This window comes from Trichosurus vulpecula, chromosome 2 (genome assembly GCF_011100635.1).
Source record: "Trichosurus vulpecula isolate mTriVul1 chromosome 2, mTriVul1.pri, whole genome shotgun sequence".
NCBI classification, from domain to species: Eukaryota; Metazoa; Chordata; class Mammalia; order Diprotodontia; family Phalangeridae; genus Trichosurus; species Trichosurus vulpecula.
In genome coordinates this window covers 352617157-352642149 of record NC_050574.1, presented here as the reverse complement: position 1 = coordinate 352642149, position 24993 = coordinate 352617157, and the positions used below count along the sequence as shown (strand labels likewise).

General features: G+C 39.3%; 1 protein-coding gene across 1 annotated transcript in view; it reads left to right on the top strand.

Annotated features, from left to right (window-relative positions):
- Positions 1–8573: 8573 nt before the first annotated feature.
- The window catches only part of DZIP3 (DAZ interacting zinc finger protein 3), a 115638-nt gene continuing 99218 nt past the window's right edge, over positions 8574–24993 (top strand). The window contains exons 1-3 of the mRNA XM_036746157.1: positions 8574–8684; positions 16301–16392; positions 23180–23326. Of these exons, the coding sequence (XP_036602052.1) occupies positions 16333–16392; positions 23180–23326 (207 nt within the window). The 5' untranslated portion in view covers positions 8574–8684; positions 16301–16332. The remainder of the gene's footprint in view (positions 8685–16300; positions 16393–23179; positions 23327–24993) is intronic.

The following is a 24993-nucleotide window of genomic DNA, read 5'->3' as shown; positions in this document are numbered from 1 at the left end:
TGCCCTATTGGGTGTTAACCTAGTCTATGCCAGGCGGAGGGGCCAACTCAAGAACCAATCGGCCCTGGTCATTCAGGTGGCGCTTGATGATGTCAAAAACTCTATAAGAGGGGAGAAGACAGCTTGAAGATTCCTCTTTCCTTTTCCGGTTGGCACGGGAGCAGTGGCAAGCGTGACTCTGGGCCAGCCCTTGCTCTCGGGCTGAACCGAGATGTTGGTAACTATGAATTGTATTGGGTCTGCCTGTTGATATTTGTAATTTGTTTGTATTTTGTTCTGAAGTTCAGGGGGCTGGTTTTGTTTTCCCCCGAACTAAATGAATGTTCTGAACTTTGGGGTGCTGGCTTTTTCCCCTGAAGTAAGTGAATGAATCTGTATTTGGTCTGTCTGTTGATGCTTGTCTGGATGCTCCCCTGAACTAACTGAATGCTGGATTAAAGAAAGCTGGTCAACCCCTTCACTGTGCTTTCCTCATTTAAGCAGATAAAAAGAACCTGTGCTTTCCCAGCATGCCAGCAGCCTCCTGGGTGCTGGCTGTGGGGGGATCTTATGCCCCCACAGAAGCTGCTAGCCGGATTGTTAAAACACCTATTCCACTGATCCACCACTCTATTTCCTAGCCAGTACCAGGTAGTTTTGATGATTGCTGCTGTATAATACAATTTAAGATCTGGTATGGCTAGACCACCTTCCCTAGGATTTTTTTCCATTAATTCCCTTGATATTCTGGACCTTTTGTTTTTCCAGATGAATTTTGTTATTATTTTTTTTTAGCTCTATAAAACAATTTTTTGGTAGCTTGACTGGTATGGCACTGACCAAGTAAATTAATTTAGGTAGAATTGTTAGGCAACTTTCTAAGACTGTGAATTGCAGAGAAGATGCTTACCTTATAGTGGTGGAATCACAGGTAACCTCTATTCCTATCAGAGCTATCAGTTAGCCAGGGATCAGCCTCATTTCCTATCACCCTTTAAAAATTGATACAAATGAGGCAGCTAGGTGGTGCAGTTCATAGAGCACTAGCCCTGGAATTAGAAGGACCTGAGTTCAAATGGGACTTCAGACACTTACTAGCTGCGTCACTCTAGGCAAGTGACTTAACCCCAATTACCTTTAAAAAAATTGAGAGAAACTAAGAAGTGAATTGAAACAAGAGAAATCTCCAAGTAATATGATCTCTGACAGTATAGAAGAGAGTCAGTCATGAAGGTGTTCCTTGCCTCAGGGAAGGGAGAGGGGATTTCTCTCTCCTATCTTCTTTGGCCATGGAATCTTTTAGTGGAATTCTCTTACTCGGTAGGAGACACTGCATCTATCAGGAAGGAGTGCTGAGAATCAGTGCAGAAGACAGCTCTGAGATGTGTGACTTCAGTCATTTTAGAAGAGAGACAGTCCTGACCTTTGAGGGATGAGCTCTGAAGAGGCACAGACTCAGGCTGACTGACCTGCTCAGCAGAGATGCTGCGCCCAAGGGAAGCATCATGATGACACCATGAGAAAGGAAAGACACTGAGGCCCAGATAGTCAGTATTGATAAGGAGATGGCAGCTGTGGCACAGCGGATAAAGAACTGGTCCCAAAGTAACAAAGATTCAGGCTCAAACCCTGCTTCTGACCCATATTAGCTATTTGACCCTGGGCAAGTCACAGCTTCTCAACATCCCGGACAACTCTCTAATACGGCAACTGTCAGAGTCAGGGAAGCACTACACTGGTGCAAGAGTTTCCTCGAAGGGAGTTCCCTTATACCTTTGAAATCACAAGTCCAGAAAAAAAAATCAATAAAAGGATATAATCTAAAGTGGATGCTAAATCATGTTATCTAAAATAACGAGTGGGTCAAAGAACGAATCATAGAAGCCACAAATAATTACATTAGCTAAAATTACAAAAATAGGAAATATGGAAAACAGTTTGGAATTACTCCAGAAAAGTTTCTTTCTTTTAGAGAATGGGTTCTTATTCTAGGGATTGTGGATAGATATCCATGAATTTGGGTGGGGAAAAATTGCTTATTTACTTTACTAATCTTTGACTTCTTTTAAAAAATATTATTCTGAAAAGTGGTCCATAGGCTTCCCCAAATGGCCAGAGGAGGCTATGACAGAAAAAGGGTAAGAATTCTTGCTTTAGATGGGTTTTTATGTATTATGGTATGTCTTGTGATACATCCAACTTTTTTTCTGAGTCCATTTTTTATACTTATTCCCTGTCTGTTTTTCCTTAGGGTTTTTTCACTTTGGTTTCTTTCAATTCATAATATATATCATGTTAGAGTTTTCCTGTTTACTCATTTCCTTGGCTGCTCCTTTTCCTTTTCTGAAAAGCTGTTCTCTTTAGGAGGCCTTTTCCTCTCATCTTCAGCAGCTCCATTTTCCTCTTCAGGGGTATTTCTGGATCTCTTTTTTCAGGAGTTATTGAGGTGATAAGATTCCGGACTGACTTTTTGTTATAAGTGTCCCAAGTTGCAGATTTCCAACATAAATTTGTGATGAGTCGGGATTTATCTTCTTAATATATCATCAATGCATGCCAAATACCTAGTCATATTCAAGCTAAAAGCCAGTGGAGCAAAAAGAAAATTTGAATAATAGCCTTCCAAGGATTACAAAGCTAATTGAAAAAGGATTTAAAAATACGTAGTCAGGAGGATAGTAACTAGGAACCATAGTGTAAAAGATGAATCCAGGATTAGGCTAGATAGGATCAGAAGAAATTTAACAGGAATAAATAATTAAATCTTACACTAGTTCAAAAAGCCATCTTGACATGTACAAAATAGAGGAGGCATAGATAGAGAACAGTTCCTCATTTCAAAAAACATCTAGGGGTTTTAGAAAACTTCAGGCTCAGTAATATAAGTCAATAGTGCGATATGCCAACCAAGAAAGCCAATCATATTTTTTAAGTGGCATTGAGTACGGTAATAAAGAAGTTATAGGCCCACTGCACTCTGCTTTGGGCAGATCATTTGTATTGTGTTCTGTTCTGGCTGCAACATTTTAGAGTAGAGGATTGATCAAAGGGCTATCGATGATTAACTTAAGGTTAAAGGGATAAGACCACTGTTTGAGATTTTGATTATGTGCTGAAAGACTCTGACTGCAACTTTTAGATAGGTTGAACATCCCTAAAGATTTATTACTGAGATGACTGAGGACATTTACCTAATAGATATGGATAGTAATACAGGCCTGAATGATAAATCATTATAGAAGATCCTCCATATTACAGTGTAAGCCTGGCTCTCCCTTCCCCCCCCCCCCCCCCCCCCCCCCCCCCCCCCCGCCTCCCCAGACCGTTAGACTCTCGGCTGGGCAACTGATAGGACCTGAATAAAGAATAAGAATGCATCCCTCAGACATTTCTCTCCAGCTTGGAGACTGATAGGCCCTGAACAAAGAACAGGAAATATTTCTGAAACTGCTTTTTTTTTGAGGACCAAGGCAGTTCTCAAAAACAAAATGACTGACAGGATCTTCCTCTCCCAAGGGGAGTGGCTACCCTCTCTGGCGGAGAACATCTGGGACAGTTAGCAGTAAGTCTTCCTTGTTCAGGATACTATAAAAGTCACCACGTGGGACAGGCACATTGGAACCTCACCCATGGAGAGGACGCTTTGCCTGGGACTACGTTCAGAAGACCACCAAGGAAGTTGTAAAAGGGGTTCCCCAGCTTCGGAGAAGCCTTGGGTGCAGGTGCTGAACGTGAAGTGTATGTTGTATGTTGTGTGTGTGTCTTTTGCTGTCATTGCTGAGTTTGTAGAAAACAGAGGGATCCCGCAGCTTGGAGAAACCTTGGGCGGCAGTTTTCCTCTGAACAGGTGTTGCCTCTGTGTGTCTGCATCTCTGTCTTTATCACTGCGTTAACTGTGTAGTAGGAATTGTTAAATAATGTGGTTGCTGGGTTAATAGAGTATTTCCCCTGTCTTTCGATAAAAACTTTGTTTTGTTGGGAGTGTGCCTTATTTCCAGTGCGAATCCAAATCTGAACCTAACCTAGATTAATTGAACAAGGCCTTAGTACTTGATGATCCATTTAGGATCCATTGAGGATCAGTGACTGAGTTTCAGTGTTAGGCCTAATTTGGTTGGGTCAGACTATTGTAGATTAGAGTCTATTAAATCTAACTTTCCTAAAATTTTATTGACAGACTCAACTTTTTTCTTTTTTTAAAATAGGTCTGAAAGTTGAGGTCTTCCACTCTTTTATTGTATATATCTCCCTATAACTTCCTTAGCCTTTCATTTAAATATTCAGATGAAATGTTATTCAGTACATATATATTAAATATTGAAATTAATTAATTATCTATGGTAGATTTAAGCATAATATAGTTTCCCTGTTTATCTATTTTTAGTCAAACCAATTTTTACATTGTCTTATCAGAGATCATGATTGCTACCCATGTTTATTTTAATTCAAATGAAGCATGAAATTTTGCTCTATTCCCTTATATTAACTCCTTATGAGTCTTTATGATTCCAGTGTATCTCTTGAAAACAACATATTGTTAGATTCTACTTTCTAATTCATTTTGCTATCCTCTTCTATTTTATGGGTGAGTTCATCCCATTCACATTCATAGTTATGATAGCTATGTATTTCCTTCCATTCTATTCTCTTATAATTTTTCCATTCTTTACTTTCTGCTCCCTTTTTACAAAGAAGAAGGCAATGAAGGAGAAGGATTGTGCTTAGCAGCAGTACTATATGCTTGGATGCAGTTTGCCTTCACTGTCCTGTATCTCTTTCTCAGTCTCCTTGACTAGATTGCAACCATAGGCTAATAGCTTTTTTTTCTTTCCATTTAAACTCTTCTTGACATCTCTTCTTTGAGGTTAGAATTTGTTTTGCCTGTAATATCTACTTCCTCTCTTATTATCCTCACTCCATTCCTTCTCCTTATTCCCTGTTTCCCTGTTGTGTTGAATGTATTTCTACACCAGACTATTACTTTTTCTGATCCTTTTCTTTTAAGATCATCAAAACAGAACAAAACCACTCCCAAATCTCCTTCATAGTTCTCACTTCTTTTCCAATACTTTCCTCTCACACACTTACTTTATACGATCATTTTAAAATCCTTAAAAAACCTTCCACAACCTTTGTTTCATTTCTTCTGGCAATTGCAGTTGACTTTGTAGCCAAACTGTGTTTTTCTTTGAGACTTTGTAGGTATTTTGGAGTTATTTTCTTCTTCCTAATTTGGTTTGCTGTTCCTGGCAACATAATGCATCTTTTTAGTGAGAGTCTTTTTTTGTTTACTCATTCTTCCAATCTTACTTCCCATATTGGGTCTTTGAATCAAAACTACCCTCTCCACACTTCTGGAGGGAATGTTGGAACCCTGTTTGGCCATGTTTTGGTGTTCTCTGGGGTCATACTACTTCTGTCACTAGATGATTCTATTTTTCAAGGCTCTCAAGGAGACTTAGAAATTTTCAGTGTGCTCTAAGTTATCTGATCTAGTGTAAAGTCTGGTCACTGCCCGTGTGGTCTGAGCTCCTGGTCATGGTTTGAGTCTGGGCAGCAAAGCCATAGATTTGCCTCAGGTTGGACCTCTAGTAGATTGCTACTGTCCCTAGCCCCCATCAGCTAGCTGCATAACTGCAGATTCAGAGAGGCAGCACTTGAGTCTCCTCTTTAGTATGAGCTCCCTGTCCCTTGTTACTCAGCTTCAAGCCTCAGGCTGGTTTGGACACTGTTTCTAAGGCCACCATCTCAGGCTAGAGCCAACCGTCGTGGCTAACTTTGGTTTCTGGTTTCTGCTCTTTGCTCAGTATATAGCCTCAGGCCAGGTTTTAATCTGGATCTGCAGCTCCTGTTCACTCCTTGCCCTGGATCACATGAAATCAGTCCCATTTCTACATCCCCTCCTAAGTCATTTAACTCTATGGTCAGAGGATCATAGCTGTAGATTGACTCCTATGCATCTTCTTGAATAGCTAGGTTCTGTCCGTTCCACTCCCTCCCTCCACCCCCACCCCATAGATCTGTGACTGCTCCTTGCCTTGAAATACAAGTTCAGGTCAACCTCATGCTCAGCTCTAGGGTCCGCCCCCCCACCCCCACCCCGCCCCGCCAAGTTTAAGTCCTGCTCCATGTGAAATTGTTTTTTGTTTTTTTCCTTTGGATTTCCTGATCGCTACTTTAGTGCTCATGTACTCTTTGAGCCAGCAACGTTGGCCTCCTGACTGTTCCATGAACAAACCCTCCATTTCTGTGCTCTGGGTATTTTTTCTGGCTATCTCCCTGGCCTGGAATGCTCTCCTTCCTCCACTAGGCCTACTAACTTCCTTAGCTTCGTTTATGTTGTTTAGTTATGTCTGACTCTTTGTGACCCCATTTGGGGTTTTCTTGGCAAAGACACTGGAGTGGTTTGCCATTTCTTTCTCCAACTCATTTGACAGAGGAGGAACTAAGGCAAACAGAGTTAAATGACTTGTCCAGGGTCACACAGCTAGTAAGTATCTGAGGCTGGATTTGAACTCAGGTCTTCCTCACTCCAGGGCTAGTGCTCTATTCACTGTGCCACCTCGCTGCCAGTAACTCCCTTTAAGTCCTAACTAAAATCCTTTTACTTTCAGAAGCCTTCTTCAACACCCCCCCCTTTAATTTTACTACCTTGTCTCTGTTAATTATTTCCTATTTACCTTGCATATAACTTGTTTGTATGTATTTGTTTACAAGTTGTCTCCCCCATTCCATTATAAATTCCTTGAGGGCAGAGATTGTCTTTTGCTTCTTTTTGTATTTCCAGTACTCAGCACAGGCCTGGCATATAGTAGGTGCTTAATAAATATTTATTAATTTTATTAATTTTAATCCATTTTTATTAGCTGATTGGTTGTTGTAGTAGTTTTGGGCAGAAATTAAGTTATACTGCTTCCTCCTACTCCTCCCTTTTGTGTACTCTCTTCAGATCTGTATTTCAAAGAATGTAGAGTCTAGTACAAGCACAATTTTGGAGAGGAAAATCCCTCAAGGTTTTTTATTTTCCTTGAGGGAAAACACAGTCAACCTTCCCTACCCCCAGGAAATATTTTTCCTCTTAGTCCCATGACTTGATCTGTTAATGATCCTTTTTCCTTAAAAGAGCTCTAGCAGAGAGAGCTTCAGAGTTTTAAACTAAGATAGTATGACATAGCCCACTAAGACTTCTATGAGTAAAAGACATTGCTTGTCTTTCGTTTTCAAAGAGGACCAATGTTATCATGGGATGATGTCTTGACTCATGGGTAAATTAGATTTAAGTGAGGCAGAATTGCACAGTCTCAGCCTCACTCTCTCTTCTAGAGTCATCAAAGTCCAGTGGCAAGACAAGAGTCAGCACAACTGGTGATGGCTCTGGAATAAGTGGATGAACTTGGCATCTTTGGGTCTACCCAAGCTCTAAGGCTCCACAGCACCTGCTTCAGCTGCTTTCAAGGCTGTTGGAATAAATTGTTCTCATCCATCCATTCCAATGGGGGAAGACTTCACATGCTTGGGGTAGACATGCCCCTAACTCACTGACAGGTTTGAGGCCCTTCAGTTACCCTCAACCTGGTTTAGGCTGTCTGCTGAGACCGTTTACTGGTTTACTAGCATGTAGCTGTGCATGGTACAGCCTCTTGGAGCCACAGGTGAGAGTTGAGTGCCATGGGGACACCAAAGGTGGATGGGCAGCCCTGAAAAGGGTTCAGCAAGTTCCTTACACCCAAGGCTCTAGTCTTCCTTGAAAACCCCATACACCCATGAGTGGGGGGGAGGGGAGTGGGGGTGATGAGTGAAAGATAGGCTTCAGCTGAAGTCAAAAAGCTAAAAGCAGAGAGGCTTTGGTGCCAGAAAGCTACACATGCAGGGTCATGCAGGGTGATTATTGGTGCTCTGTGAGATCAATAAGGAGCAAGCCTGTCAGAACAGTGATGAAATCAGCATAATATAAATTCTTGCTATTAGTTATTATTTTTATTGTTATTAACAGTGACCCTTCAGCAGTGTAGGAGTTGTGAGTTGCCCTTTCATTCCAGAGCACCAGGCATCCCCCTGTGTGACTCTCCACATTTCCATCCGTGTCTGCATCTAAAGAAGAGTAGCCCTCAGATTTATAGAGGAAATGTTTTATTGCTTTTCTTACTTTGCTGTTTCACAAAATACCTCTGATTTGAATTGACCGTGTCTTTTTGTTGACTAGTAAAGGTGAGCCTATCAGGAGGCGCATTTTACTCGTTTTGAGTGGCTTCGAAATCACAGAGTATCTTGGAATTGGGGTAACCTTGTTTGGTGGAATCCATTCTGAGAGTAGGGGGTGGTGGCAGTGCCCTCAGGTGCTACAGATAAAATCAACTTAGTGCTGTTTACTACTGTGGCCAGGTAGGTTAAAGGTGTATGCAGGTTCTGTATTTAAAAAACCAAAACCACCACCACCAAAAACCAAGGGACTTTAGGCTGCCCTCAGATGACACATTTGTAGCAAGTCTGAATGTTAGAGCACAGGTTGCTGGGAAGGGGCGGATCCCTCAAGTTCCAGGAAGGAGGGCTCAGTGAATAAGACCAAATGAGTTGGTTTCAGTTTCATACTAGCAGGAAAAGTTTGTCCCTGCTGGTGTGTGACCACAGCAAAGAAGCCCAGATTCAGCCACCTCTTGTCCCTACCTAAGAATTTTACAGACCTTCTCTCATTCTATCCTAGGACGGTAAGAACGTTTTGTGATTTTAACTGAACCCTGTTAAAATATTTGTCTAATTAATTCCTGCCCGTTTCTAGGAACACAACCCCCATGCGGCGGCTGCTGTTGCTGCCAACACTTCTGGTCCTAATTCTGGGCTGCTTCTGAAGTTGTAGCAGATCTGGACTCTGCAGTGAATGATAGAAATGGGGGCTTGTGGAGGAATGGAGTTTCCCCTAGAGCACTTTTCACTGGCTAGTTTCCCCTCGGGATATTTATTTAAGTAGCCTAAAAAATACACCCTCGCTGCTCTTAATCCCTCATTCACTCATTCCACAGCTTAGTTTATTCAGTGCATTCATTCATTTCTCCACCCTTTTAAAATTCTGCCCAACAAGTTAGAGTATGTGGGGGGAGGGGAAGAGGAGACTGGGGGCAACCTCTGTTTCCTACTATAGTTTAGAAACTGCCTTTTTTTTTTAAGAGACTGATTCCCGCGCTGCACCCCCACCCCAATATTTCCTCAATATTCCTCTTCTTTTTTTACAGCTTCCTGGGGCCCGTCACAAACAGCAGCAGATTGAGAGCTTTAAAAGGGGAAAGTTTTAATTTACACTTAAAAAAATTTAGGAACTGAGCTGGTTGCTTTTTTGCATGTTGACGCCCTACTTGTCCCTGGTAGGCAGTCGATTAATGAGCGGGTCTCAGCACAGCGGCTACTCTGGTTCTTAATGTTTATTGGGAAATCCAAGGGAAAGGGTAGGAGTCGGGAGGAAAACATTTTCATCGCATGATCATATTTAAGCCTTAGGGCTTGTGTTCGTGCCTTACCTGGCTTTATAAACGAGGTGAAGCAGCAAGAACAAGTTCATGCCTCCTCCCCAACCTCAGGTCTTTGGCTTTCTGCCGGCACCCAGAAATAGGGGGAAGCCCTGCAAACCAGACACACACACACACGCACGCACGAGGTTCTGAATGGGTAAGTGATGAAAGCAAGAAGTCTTTCAGTCTGGGGGTGAGGAGGTGAGCTCTTGGAAGACTTTCAAAGTTTCAAACAGGCAGGACACAGGCAAGGAAGTGTGCTTGGGGGTGGGGGCGGGGGCAGGAAAAGAGGGATTGGCAGATGACGTTACGCTGCCTGAGAATTAGCCAGTCCTGCAGATTTCCGTACGTGACATCGAACAGGTGTAAAGTCACATATAGTGCCTACAGGAAGTCCAGTAGGAATGTTTTGCTTATGCATTCATTACTAACCTGTGCATTCAGTAAAGCCTGCCTCCTGGAAAAGTCTGAATCCAAGAAAATAACGTTTATTTTTTAATGTGATTTTGTAAAAAGAATGTATTTTTTACATTTTGGTGCTTTGTACCTCTACTTTGGTTTGTGAAAAAAATGATCTCCACAGCAATCCAGAGCTTCATGCCGGTGGAGTTCTTTCTTTCATACGTTCCTCCCACATTGTTTGGTAGTTGCAGATGTCTTGGGTTCAGGCCTGAGAGTTACCACTTGTACACTATTTCAGGGACAAGTCAAAGATGCAGAATAGTTACAGATAAAGAATGACTGAGGGAAATGAAAATGAAACCATAGGTCCTAACTCCTTCTCCCCCTCCTGGGAGGGGAGTAAATGGGGATAGGTGGATTGGCTTGAGAGTAAGACCACCATGTTTAATATTATTTACATGAGAAAAATAGTTTTCAGAGTTCCAAACAGTTGATTAATAAATCAACCTTTGTTCTGGAACACAGCTTTATAAATTGAGGATTTCATGTACCGAAGTACCTTGCAGGCAAAATTTACAGAAGACTCAGCAGGTATAACTTGAAGACAGATGTTATCTCACAGCTTTAAGAGAAAATGGAGCCTTAGCAAAGTGAAAAAAAAAAACAAAAAAACCCCCCAAAACTGTCTAGCCTCAATGGCAGAACCTGGAAATAATAAAGAATTCTGCCTTCTTGACATCTAGGAATGCTGGGACAAGTGTTTAATTGTTTTTCATTCTCTGTGACCCCAGTGGGGGTTTTCTTGGCAAAGATACTGGACCAGTTTGCCATTTCCTTCTCCAGCTCATTTTACAGAGGAGGAAACCCAAGCAAATAGGGTTAAGTGACTTGCCTAAGAGTCCCACAGCTAGTAAGTATCTGAATCTGGATTTGAACTCAGGTCTTCCGACCCTGGTGCTCTATTCGCTTCACCACCAGACTATGCCTTCTTGCTACTTCTCTCCACTACCAAGACCTTCCCTACTATGCCACTTTCCTCTGGGTAGGACAGGTGGGGAAGGTACTGTGACAGAAATTAGCGTACCGACAGGTAACCTGCCTGGAGTGCAGGGGATTCAGTGGATCTTGGGCTAGAAGGCACTCACCTTGTAAGCTTGAGAGTGGGACCATCATGTTTCATATTGTTTACATGAGAAAAATACTTCTCAGAGTTCCAAAGAGTTGACTTGTGAATCAATTCTTTGCACTCATTGGCCTTTGATTAGAGCAGATAGTAAAAAATTATATTTATGTCATTCAAGGAAAAGAGATACTTTATATTCATGGATATGCTCTGCTTTCCCGTTGTCTTAGTTGCTTTACTACGCAGTTCTTAGTACCCCACTGGCAATGAGAATTTTGAACCACAGAATAATTGTTTGGTCCCATATAGGCTACCATCTCTTCAACTTCATGGTGTCATTCTCTTAAAAAAAAAAAAAACTTCTTAAGAAAAAAAAAGATTTAAATTTGGTTCATTGGATTAGAACTCTCAGAGACTATCTCATTTTTACAAATGATTTGCCCAAAGTCACACAGGTAGGATTTGAACCCAGGTCCTCAGAATTAGGAATGATTTTTTTTTTCATTATACTATGCTGGCTGCCTAAAAAACAACAAAACAAAAACACAGTCTTTAAGGGCAGCATTGAAAGTTAACCTGAATATCATTTCATGTTCAGTGATCCCAGAGTTAGTAGTCAATTGAATTAATGACTTTAGGGCACTCAGGTATGCTGTATGACCTCAGGCAAAACAGATACTTCTCTCTGGGTCTCAGTTTCCTCATATATAAAAAGTGGGACATTTCTTGGGTACATGGGTAATAGAGAACTCTGTTTTGCATATCTGTACATATTTGTAATGGGTTTTTTTTTTCTTGCCTTCTTAGTGGGTGGGAGTGGATTTAGAGCTTCATTTTAAGTCTCAACTAAAATCACTTCTTTGCCGGAATCTCCATTCCCTCCTAATTCTAATGCCGTCCTTCTGTTTCTCATTTATCCTGTATATAGCTTGCATGTTGTCTCCTCCTTTAGATTATAAGCTCCTTCTGGACAGAGACTGTCTTTTGCCTCTTTTTGTATCTCCAGCACTTTGAACAGTGACCGGCACATAGTATTTGCTTAATAAATGTTGATTGATTGGAATTAAAAATAAAATAAAATTGTATTAAAAAATAAGAAGTGGAACTAGATAATCTGTAATGTCTTTTCCAGCCCTAAATTCAATGATCCTTTGACTTAGACATTTTCCGATTTGTGGAAGATGGAAAAGAACGTGGCACAAAAGATCAGAATCTGCTGTTCTTACAAAATACAACATTTGTTTTTTTCATGATGTCTTTGGGAAACAGGCAAATGACTCAGAGCAATTCATCAAATCTAAGTTGCTGGGGGATGGTGACTAAGTACATGTTGTCAGATGTGTCAGAGCATGCTCCGTTTGGGCCTCTCCCAGTGACAGAGTGGTTGTGCAGGATTTGTTTGGGTGACTGGTTGTTAGAGAGATAAAATTTCCTCCTTACTGTCAGATCTGTGACCAGGGGAGTCATTACAATGATACTTCTAAAGTCACCAAATGAAAGCTCTTTTTAAGTTTTTGTCTTAACAAGCGGAACTCAGGGGTTCTCCTCACATATGGGGATCTTGAGAAAAACTTCCTTAGCTCCTTACATCCTCTGGGTAAGCATCCGCCCCCAGCTAGATCTCCACAAGCCCAATGCATGTATTGATGTTCATGAACCAACCAGCTAATTTAAAAGAAAAGTGAGGTTTGGGGCTCGAATTCTTCAAATTGATCAACCATAGTATTAGATTTCTCTGGCTAATTAATTGGCCATTTCGCTTTGGTCACAGAAACATAGTCTGTGTTTAATGGTTTAATCCTTCTTATGAGGTTTTTTTTTTTTTAGGGATGTGATATTTCCTTATAACTTTATTTACTTAACATGGATGCTGTATGTATAGATGTATTTACTTGTCTCCCCCATTAGAATAAGATCCTTGTGAGTAATAATAACTTTACGATGACAGCTTTGCATTCATTTATACTTTGAGGTTTGCAACACATATACACACATCTAATACACATATATACATTTTGTATTTAGTCTTCACAACAACCTTGTTAGGTAAGTACTCTTATTATCGCCATTTTTATAGATGAGGAAATGGAAGCAAAAAGAGGTCTGGGTCACACAACTAATAAGTATCTGAGGCAGAATTTGAATTCAGTTCTTCTTGACTCCAACTGCAATACCGTATCCATGATGTCACCTCTGAGTAAGGATTATTTCAGTCATTTAACTTGTGTCCCTAGGACTTAGCAAAGTGCTTGACAAGTTGGTGGATACTTAATTAATCCTTGTTGATTGACCAAATGTCCCAATTATGTAGCTTTCTTGTTCTGCGACACTATCCATGCAGTATCTAAGCTGTGGACTTAATACTGTGGCATTTCCAGAATTTGGGAAACAGCAGAATTCTTATGCAATATCGTTCATTATTTGGGAACTCAGCCTCTGGTTTAACATTGGGTTGTAATGTGGAAATGACAGAACAGACAGATAGAAACAGGTTTGTTGTGACTTCACTTTTCTTTTTAAAGAACCTGTTGAATTGCCTTAAGAAACCTTGGTTTTCATGAATCGGGTGTGTAAACCACAAGTACAGTGACTGAGCTCGCACTGGGAGTCAGAAAATGTGAGACCTTAGGCAAATCGTTGAAAATTCTGACCCAGTTTTCCTTCCTCCTTTTCTCACAGAAGGAAGCCAACTTAGCGTGTATGCAAAACGGATGCTTAGTATGTACATGCTTATTGAATTGATATAAAGTGAGGCAGCGTGGGACAGTAGAAATGGCGCTGATTCTTTATTTACGTCACAGGACCTAAATTCCAATAGTCCCTCTTCCATTTATTTATTTATTACCTGGGTGATCTTAGGCAGGTCATTCTGGGCCTCAGTTTCTTCATTCATTCTTAAAAGTAATCTTTGGTGATCGAATTAAAGAAATTTACTGTGTAACCAACTTTTTAGGAATTGATTTATTCCAAAATGTGAACTGTATTTTAGTTTGTTGCAACAACTTAGTAAAATTTGAGGTTCTATACAAGTGTGCAGAATCGTAGGCTCTACTGAAAAAAGGAGCTTAAGAGGTGTGGATAGGAGTGCCAGTTATTCTATCTAGGACAGTGGAGACATAACGCAGCTTTCTGTGTTTGGATGGGAGAAGGTAGGTCTTTGGTTCGTACTCCTGCAAAAGGTGTAAGATTGTAAGCTTCTTGAGGACAAGGACTGTCTTTTGCCTTTTTTTGTATCCCTAGCACTTAGAATAGGGCCTGGCACATAGCAGGCACTTAATACATCTTTATTGATGGTTGTAGTCAAAGAACAAATTGTCTTTTCATATCAGAAACAATGACATAGGAAAAGAATGTTTGATAATTTTTTCCATGTTCTGTGGTTAGAAAGCAACTTTACTAAATTTATTCTGTCCTTAGAAAGAGGGATAGGCAAAAGAAATTTTGATGGAAATCCCTATCGATGATAGGTGAGTCACGATCAGAATTAGGAGTGAACAGATAGGTGAAATGAAATTAAAAGCAAATGATCGGAGAGTGTAGGAGAGGGAGAATTTGCAAATATTTATGAAAAAATGGCTCAGCTCTTAGAAGAATCAAGTTGAGATATGAAAAGTAACTTAAAGGATGAACAAGAGGAACAGAGGTTAACATATTATTTGCAGATGGTTTGATGGTATACCCAGAAAATACAGGGGATTCAATGGGAAAAAAAAACCCGTTTTCAGCAGGGTAATGGACAGAATATATGAAACTCTTAGTCATTCATATTTTATATACCATTAGTAATTACTGAGGAATATCAGGAAAAACCCCACATCCTATTAATTAAAATTAAAAAAATATCAAATATCTGCATTAACCCACCAAGGCCTATATTAGATCTGCACAAATAGAATATAGCCCTTTAAAATTTTACTTACAGAAATAGAGGAACATCTGAGGAAATTGAAGGTTGTACCAGATACTAAGTAGATAGTTGGGCAGTAAACCAGTTCAGATTCTACCTCAGATACCTACTTGGCAGCTGTGTGACCCAGGGTAAGTCACTTAACCTCTTAGCCTCAGTTTCCTCATCTGTAAGTGGGGATAATAACATTTCCAATTTTGCAGGGTTGTTATGAGGAACAATAGAAGTGTAAAGCTCTTTGCAGACTTTGAAGTTCTGTATAAGTGATGGGTGGTGGTGATGGGGTTGCTGTTGCTTGACTAGGAAGGTTAAACATGTTAAAGCACCAATGCTACCCAAATGAATATATTAATTCAATTAAATATTTGGTTAGTAGAACATCAGCTCCTTGAGGGCAGGGATTTTGTATTTTTGTTTTTATACTCCCAGGGCCCAGTACAGCGTCTGGTGTGTGCTTAAACATATATTCATACCTACATCTTATCTGGAACTGTGATTTCCTCAGTGTAGGGAACGTTTACCCGTGAGGAAAGATCTCCCTATCAATTCAGAGCTTCAGTTTATGGATTTAGTTTCCTCACATCACTAGTATCTTTCAGCGGTGATACTGGAAGCAAGATCTTTCTGGCTTCATGACCAGTGCTCTTTAGGATGCTGTGCTGCTTCTGCCTGTGTGCCCGGTGTGTAACACTTAATAAATGTTTGTTAAATTGAACTTGACTTATTGTGTGCTTTTTTTTTTCTGCTATGATATAGGCTATTCATGTACTGGTTTCCAATTTGAATCATTGTCCAGATAAGGAAATTAAAAAACACCAGGTCATTGCTTTTCCTATAATAGTTAATTGTTTTTGAACATCAGTTCACTTTAGATGTTGACCTTAGAATATTCCTGAACACTAATTATTTCTGAAAACCTGATTACTGAGAAGGTATGAGAGCCTAGAGGCTGACTTAAAGAGAAACCAAGTGATGAACTTTTTTTAAAACAGGCCAGGTTGTTTAAAATACATTTTACTCACAGTGGGTTATCTCTACGGAAAGAAACCAATTTCAGGGGACCATTCCATTCAAATTAACTTGGAATCATGCCTCAGAGTAATCTTTTCTTTTTTTTTTTTTGTTTCCTATTATATAACTGCTAAAGATGCAGGGTGCTTTGTATTAAGTCTTTATCATGGTGTCTGCTAACACCTGGTAATAGATAAAGGCAAAGATTTCTTTGCTTTACCTTGATTTCCCAAAAATATATGGCATCTCACATCAACTATCTTTTGGACAGCATGGTGAAGTCTTTAAGATTTTCATACAAGGTTTCAACAAGTCAGGAGCTGTGAAGTTAACCAAGATGACTGTATTCTGTGTTTCGAATAAACTTTTCTCTTTTAGCTTCCATTGAACCTCATACTAGGAGTTCAACTATGGAGAATCACACTGAGAGAAAAACTGAGAGACAAACGAAGACATCCGCTAATCAAATGGTAAGAGTAAAACTTAATTGTTTTAGCTAGTTATTAAAGGACTTTTCAGATAATAGTAAAAACATTGATGGGGATGAGAAATCAGTTGAACTTTCTATTTCAACATCTGTTATATAATCTTTATAGGAAACCCTTTCCCTGCCTCAGTAAATAGAATATTGCATAGTGAATATAAATGAATGCTTCTTTGGTGGTTTAGAAGCTTATACTGTATCAAGGTCAGTATAAGAGTGCTATTTGCTTTTTCAGTGGGTGTGGTAGAGGCTGGAGGGAGGAGAAAGTTTGGAACTGAAAATAAAAATAAAAAAAATTTAGAAAGAGCGGAGTCAGAAATAAATTGAATTTGGTCATTTCGACAGTGGCTAGCCCAGCAGTTACTCTCTTTAAGCTTCAATTTCCTCATCTATAAAATGAAGATTATCTTGTATTATTTACTTTCCAGCCTTGTTATGAGGAAAATACTTTGTAAACCTTAAAGTACAATGTAAGTGTGAGTTATTATTGTGAACATCAGTTCTCACTGTTCAGCTCCATTGATTAAAAGGTAGAAGCTGTAGGATATTAGGCTGAATCTTATCTTGGAACATACCTTGACAATAGATCTAAAAAAAAATAAATCTCTGAAGTTATGCGAGCACACTCTGTTGTTACTTGTATCTTTTGTCTGAATGTTCAGGGCAGCATAACTTGGGTTCCATTTAGTGGCCTCTGCCCAGTATGGTACTTTCTCTCTTGGAGTTTACAGACTGATGACAGCACTTAGCAAAGTAGATGCTCCTTGAGTATTTGTTGAATGATTGGATGGATGGATGTTAAAGTTTAAATGTGTAGTTTCCCTTTCCTTCAGCTTTGTTAATACAGCTTCTATCTCCACAGGAGAAAAATGAGTCTCAGAAACAAGCCTCTTAACTTATAACTCACCAACTCCCACAGTTGGTGGCAATACAGTTATTTGGTGGATCTTATGATGTATTTTAATCATAGTTATAGTCTTATTATGAAGATTGATCCTAATTGTTAGTAAATGGATTTAAATCTGAAGCAATATAATGTATTGTTCGGGGGGGTATATAGATACTAAATGATTATATATAAAATAACAGTAAGTCCAACACTCATTAGCTACATGACTTATTTATTTATTTTTGGAGGCAATTGGAGTTAAATGACTTGCCCAGGATCACACAGCTGGTAAATTGTCAAGTGTCTGAGGCTAGATTTAAACTTAGGTCCTCTTGACTCCAGGGCTAGCGCTCTATCCATTGTGCTACCTAGCTACTCCAGCTCTATGATTGTTAAGGAGAACATACCACACTTGAAATAAGAAGTATAAGCAAATTGAGCTAAAGCAAGAATTATGAGAATCAAATTGATAAAAGAAAACCTTTATAAACAACTGTATGGGGCAGAGGGATAAATTATCAACATTACAACCTGTTGCGTTGTGGCATCAACTTTCCAAAGGTGGATTGAGGGCCTAATGTTTTGAAGGCAGATATGTTTTGTTTCAGCGAAGTATATTAGCAATACATAAATGCTGTGGAAGAAAATAAGTTAGAGTATAAACTCTTCCTTGAATGATGATTATTAAGAGAATTACAGTGTAGCAGTTAAAAGTGTTCTACTTTATCATTTGTCTTTGGCTGTAATTGAGAGAATGAAATATTGTACAGCTACATAGGTTTAAAATCAATCAGTAAGCATTAATAAGCTCTTTTTTTATTGTGCCAAGACCAAATTACTACAACATTTCTATAAATCATTACTACATTAAGATAGCTTTATAAAATGTTTGATGAAAAGAATCACAGAATTTGAGAATTGGAATGAACCTCAGCAGCTATCTAGCCCAACCCATGTGATAAGAGCTCCTAACCTGGGACTAGAAGGGGTCCGTTAGAATTTGAGGGAGTCTGTGAATTTGGATGGGAAAACAATCTACATCTTTATTTTCACCAACTTTGGGTTTCCTTTGTAATTCTTCACATTAAAAAAAAACATGATTCTGCAGAGTCCAATAGATTTTACCAGACTGCCAAAGGGACCTATGACACAAAAAAGTTAAGAACTTATGTCATAAGGTGAAGCTTCTTTACAACTTCATTCACCAACTATTGGTTGAATGCCTATTGTGTGCTATCAGGATAGGATATGTATATATATATATGTATGTATGTATGTATGTATGTATGTATGTGTGTATATATATATATGTATATATATATATATATATATATATATATATATATATATATGTAACTACACTACAAGGCAGAATGTGGTGGTTGTTGAGGGAAACAGAAACAGTGCAATGGAAGTTTGGAAAAGGAAAATGTCACTGTGGACTGAAGAGAATCAGGAAAAGTTTTACTGAAAAGGTGCTATTTGCATTGGGTCTTGAGGGATAAGTAGGATTTCTATAGGCAAAAATAGCGGGGGGCATCCCAGAGAGAGGTGTCAACACGAACAGAATTTTAGAACTGGGAGAGACTGGTGAATGTCCAGAAAGGGCAAGTGTTCTAATTTAGCCATGTCAGGGGAATTGGAGGTCAGTGAATAGGATCATAAATTTAGGACTAGAAGGGAGCCCAGAGGTTGTCTAGCTCAACCCTTTTATGAGGAAACTGAAGTCCAGAGTGGTTAAATGACTTGTCCAAGGTCACATGGGTAATGAGAGGCAGTATAGGAATGTGAACCCTGGTCTCCTGCCTCCAAACTTAAGTGCTCATTCCACTTAATCACACTAATAATAAGTCTTGAAAAGCAGGTTTAGGGGCTAGATTGTGGAGAGCCTTGAATGCCAGGTTAAGGATTTTAGCTTATTCACTGGGTACTAGGGAGGTTCTTGAGTTGGGACACATGCTGTGACATTTCATCATTGACATGATCAGAATTGTGCTTTAGACATTGGATCTTTTCTGTGGTGTGTGCGATTTTTAAGAGAAGAGTTAGTTGACATAATTAGATGTGAATGATGGTAACGTATTAAGTCTTGCATGAACTGATGCAAGGGGAATTGAGCAGAACCAGGAGAACAATTTATACAATGATAACAATATTGTGAAGAGAAATCAGCTTGAAAAGCCTGGAAACTCTAATCAACATAATGGCCAACCATGATCCCAAAGTACTCATGATGAAACATGCTACTTGCTGCCAGATAGAGAGTTGATCGATTCAGAGTTCAGACTGAAGTATCTTTCCTTTTTTCCTTCCCTTTCCCTTTCCCATGTTTAGTATATAAAATAATATTTTATGCCCCCCCCCACATTGACATGTAAAGTCAATTTTTAACATTCATTTAAAAATTTTTTTGGGTTCCAAATTTTTCCCCTCCCTCTCTTTGTTCTTCTTCTCCTGATATAGGTTATACATATTCAGTCATGCAGAACGTATTACCATATTAGTCCTGTTATGAAAGAAGACAGGACCCAAAGGGAAAAAAAAACATGAAAAAAAGAAAGTAAAAAATAGTATGCGTCAATATGCATTCAAACCCCATCAGTTCTTTCTCAGGAGGTGGATAGTATTTTTCATCATGAGTCCTTTGGAATTATCTTAGAGCATTGTATTGCTGAGAACAGCTAAATCATTCAGAGTTGATCATCATTCAGTATTGCTGTCACTGTGTACAGTGTTCTCCTGGTTCTGCTCCCTTCACTTTGTATTAGTTTGTTTAAGTCTTTCCAGGTTTTTCTGAAATCTGCCTGCTCATCATTTCTTATAGGGCTGTAGTATTCCACTACAATCATATACCACAACTTGTGGTGACTGACCATTCCCCCAGTTGATGGCCTTCCCCTCAATTTCTAATTCTTTGCCACTACAAAAAGAGCTGCTGCAAATATTTTTATTCAATTAGGTCCTTCCCCTCCCCCCCTTTAAAAAAAATCTCTTTGCTATATAGACATAGTAGTGGTATTGCTGGATCAAAGAGTATGCACAGTTTTATAGCCCTTTGGGCATAGTTCCATATTGCTCCCCAGAGCATTTGGATCAGTTTATAACTCCACCAACAGTACGTGAATGTCCTGATTTCCCCCCATCCCCTTCAGCATCGATCATTTTCCTTTTCTGTGGTATTAGCTAATCTGATAGGTGTGAGGTGGTACCTCAAAGTTACTTTAATTTGCATTTCTCTAATAAGTAGTGATTTAGAGCATTTTTATATGACTATATAAGATAGCTTTGATTTCTTCATGTGAAAACTGCCTGTTCATATCCTTTGTCCATTGAATAGCATTTTTGATACTTGCTAGCTGTGTGACCAAGTCACTTAATTTCTGTATACTTCAATCAGTTTCCTAAATGCCATGGATAGGTTGCTGTCTGTGTTGGTGGAGGGAGTTTCCATGCCAAGAGCTTCGAGTTTGGGAATGATAACATATCATTTCAACAAAATTTTCATACAAGTTAATGTAGCATTCTTTAAAAAATGGATGAGCTGATGTTGTCAGCCTGGCATAACCCTAAATTCTTCTGTTTAAAAGTAAATCATTAATCTTCTGTTGGTTCATGTTATAGATTTTCCTGTCTCTAGGTTCTGCTAGGGTACTTACATAAATACATTTTGGAACCAAATGGGGCATGGCTTGGGGCAGGGCAAGGGACAGAATGATGATATCAGGTCAACTGACAGCTCTGCTTTCCTGTTTCTGAACTCGTGCCTCTCTTTAGCCTGAATTGCTCTCTGCAGAAATTATCCAAAATGTAGTTGCCGTGGCTTCAAAGCAATTCTTTGGTTCTATGCTTTCAAACAGTTGAGCAGTAGAGGAATGTCAAGTGTGGGGATGGCAGAATATGAGCTCCTCAAGGGCAGGGATGATTGCCTTTTTTTTTGTCTTTGTAGCCCCACCAACTAGTACTATGCTTTGCACACAGGAAGCACTTCAATAGGTATTGAATTTCTTAAAGGACTTTTGGGTTGGGGAGAGAGGAATGTTCTAGGCAGTGAGGAAGGGCATTGTGAGGAAAGGAAAGTTAGTAATACTAGTGAGAGAGAAGAAAGGAACAAAGGCCACCGATTGGGGAAAGAGGCATGGGATTCAGAGTACTGGTGAAGGAAGGAGAATAGCATTATGAGTTGAGGCCACTTTTTCATATCATTGAGTTCATTTGGGCAATTTGGAAAAAAAAAACCAGTTACACACTGATATTTGCAGTTTTTTCACAGTCGCTTATACAGATAATAAAACCAGACAGAGGGTCCTGAGGTCTCACAAGTTAGTTACTGTATGGATTGGTCAAAAAGGTGCAATGTTTTAATTCTACAACAAAAGCAAGTAAAGTGTTATTGGGAAACTTAAGTTATACTTAATTTGCATAATATTCATTGTCCCCTGTCATTAAAATGAATAATGGTTTAGTGTATGCAGTAAGATGCCTGCAGGATATTTTTTTGTTTGAACTTAGCTTCCTTTTTAGTAGCAGTTCAGACATGTCACTAATAAATATTCAGCTTGGGAATATCAGATGGTCCCACTGCAATATCTGAGGGAGGTTTTTAAAGGAAGACTTGAAGAGCAAGTCCTTCTGAGAGTAGGCCATTAGGATGCTTTGTCATCACTTCTAACTGACTGGGGCTTTGTTTTCTACAAAGAAGTTGTTATAATGCCATATTTTACACTTTGGTTATCGTTTAACCAGTTTAAACAGTTCTGTATTTAGTGACTGAAGCAATTTTGCAAAAGTGGATATTCTTGACCCAGCATGGCATAGTGTCGAATAAAAGATTTAGAATCAGGCAGACCTGAGTTCAAATCTCTGTATCTTATATTTACTCTCTCTGTAACCATGGACAAGTCATTTAATTTCTTTGAGCGTCAGACAACTCTTTAAGACCAGAGATAGCATAGTGTAGTGGTTAGGGCACTGGACTTGTAAGCCTGTTGAGGATACTAGCTCTGTAACCCTGGGCAAGTTACTTTAAGCACTCTGTGCCTCAGTTGTTTTTTTTTTTATGTTTAAAATGATGGGGTTGGACTCTGTGGACTCCAAGGTCCCTTAATCTCTGATCCTATGAGTTATGTAAGGACTGTGATCTGTATCTGTGGCAAGTTCCCATTTTGAAAAATCAAGGTCCTCCACATGTTGAGGTTTTCTTTATCCAAGCTTTATGTATCCATAGGCAAAATATGGGGCAGCTAGGTGGTGCAGTGGATAGAGTGCTGGGCCTGGAGTTAGGAAGACTCTTCTTCCTGAGTTCAAATCTGGCCTCAGACACTTACTAGCTGTGTGACCTGGAGCAGGTTGCTTAACCCTGTTTGCCTCAGTTTTCTCATCTGTAAAATGAGAAGGAAATGGCAAGAAAGTCCCAAATAGGGTCATGAAGAGCTGGACATGACTGAAACAACCGAACAGTAGCAAAGGCAAAATATAAATGTTAAAGAACAACTGGCATTTTTTGGTGTGTTGTCACTAAGTCTAGAACATGAACACTGTCCATAGTATTAATCAATAATCATTTATTAAGTACCTACTATGTCAGTCAGTTGATTAAAATATATTGTCTTTTACTGTACCAGGCGCTGTGCTTAGCTAGAGAGTAAAAGAAAGGTAAAAGGCAGCCCCTATTCTCAAGGAAGTCACAGTCTAATGAGAGAGACAATGTGCAACCAATAATGTACTAACAAGTGACATAAAGTACGAACTGGTAATATTCAGCTATGTGCCAGGCTCTTGTATGTTCAGGTTGTCATCTGGTGGCTTAAGAAGAGGGATCGGTAGTAAGGAAAATTGGAATATATGCAGTGAAATAATTGACTCACATTTGTTTTATGTTGAACAGGAAAAAAACACACGTGAAGATCCCATAACCAGTAAGGGACTATTGGAATTGAGAAGGGTTTTGAAAGTGATTTCAGCAGTCCCCAGAGGTTTGAATCCTCACATCAAGGAATTTATACATACAGCTTTGTCCTTGCAAGTGGTACAGGTAAAAGCCTAATTTGTTTGGTTATGGGGGTGTTTTAGTAGAAGTATAATTCTATTGGGATGTTTTATTTTCCTCTTCCTTCTCTGTAAATTTTGTCACAGTTTTCTCTGCAATAAAAGGAGATAATATAACCTACCTCCCACAGTTGTTGTGAGGCTCAAATGAGATAATATTTGTAAACCGCTTGGCAGAGAGTCTGACACAGAGTAGGCACAATATTAATGCCAGCTATTATTAAATGCAGGAGAGATCATAATCTTTCCTGTCCTGAGAGGCCTTTTCAATAATTGGGCATTTGTTATTTAGAAAGTAGGTTTAAGTGGCTGTTTTCCTTCAGAGACCTTGTCGTGAATATGTTATATGGAGAACAAAAAGTAAACTGGAAGGTCCAGTATTATAATCCCAGGTCTACAAGTAGTCACTTTATTTTAACACACACCAGTTACTTTCTCTTTCTTGGCTTGTTTCTTCACCTATAAGAGAGTGATTATAATTCCTAAAGATGTTATGTTAAGAATAATTAATAGCTGAAATGTCTTTGAGAAATGAGATTTGTGTTTAAATAAACAAAATACTGGTTTTCCATTTTGTGGGTTGGAGGAATAAGGAAGACTCATCTTCATGAGTTCAAATCCAACCTCAGAGACTTAATAGCTGTGTGACCCTGGACAAGTCACTTAACCCTGTTTGCTTTACTTCTAACATCTGCAAAATGAGCTGGAGAAGGAAACGGCAAACCACTCCAGTATGGGGTCACGAAGAGTTGGACATGCCTGAACAACAGCAGATGTGCAAGAATCTCTATGTCATATCTAAATTGAATGTGTGTTTTCCCAACTTAGAGGAAATGTGCTGTTTTGTCTTTTGCACTAGTTACTTTCCCTAATTTAGAGAGGTAAAACCACTATGTCTTAGAAATAGCACATCTGTCTTTCCTGTGAAATATTATCATATTGTTTCTGTGGAACACTATTACTAACCCTTGGAAATGAAAAAAAAAAACCTAGAATAGTGTAGGTACTCAGGGTGACTTTGTACATGTTTCTCTGTTCATGTCTGTATGTACCCTGATTGTGAAATCAAATGGTGATGGTTTACAGCAATCCAGCAAGTCTGTTGCCCAAAATAATTACCCCAGGAGCAAAATCATGAATTCGCAAATTACAAATTTGGGGTTTCACACAAACCCTTTTGGATGGCAATAAAATCATTAACTTTCTCTCTCCAGTCTAATCCAATAAACATTTATTAAGTACCTACTATGTGCTAGATACTATGCCAAGCATTGAGGATACAATAAATACATAAATAAAATAAAAAGATACTCCTTGCCCCCAAGGAGCTTACAATAGAATGGGGGTGGGGAGGGGAGACACACAAAAGGAAGCAGGAAAGAGAGGGGTGGGAGGGAGGACACTTATCTTGTTAGGTGGAGATGAAATCCAACTTAGGTGAACCTAAGGTTCTGCCCTTGATAAAGGAAGGCATTGGGAGGAGTTTGGTACTCCATCTTCCAGCCCTCTACTATGAAGGGAGAGGAGGCTGATGAAGATGGTGTCTGTGTAACCTTGATTTAGCAGTATGGTGATGAGTTTAGGAGTGGGAGGGGCATCTTGTTCCCTGGAGTTAAAACCGGACAGAGCAGCAGATGCAGATTAGTTCCTTCC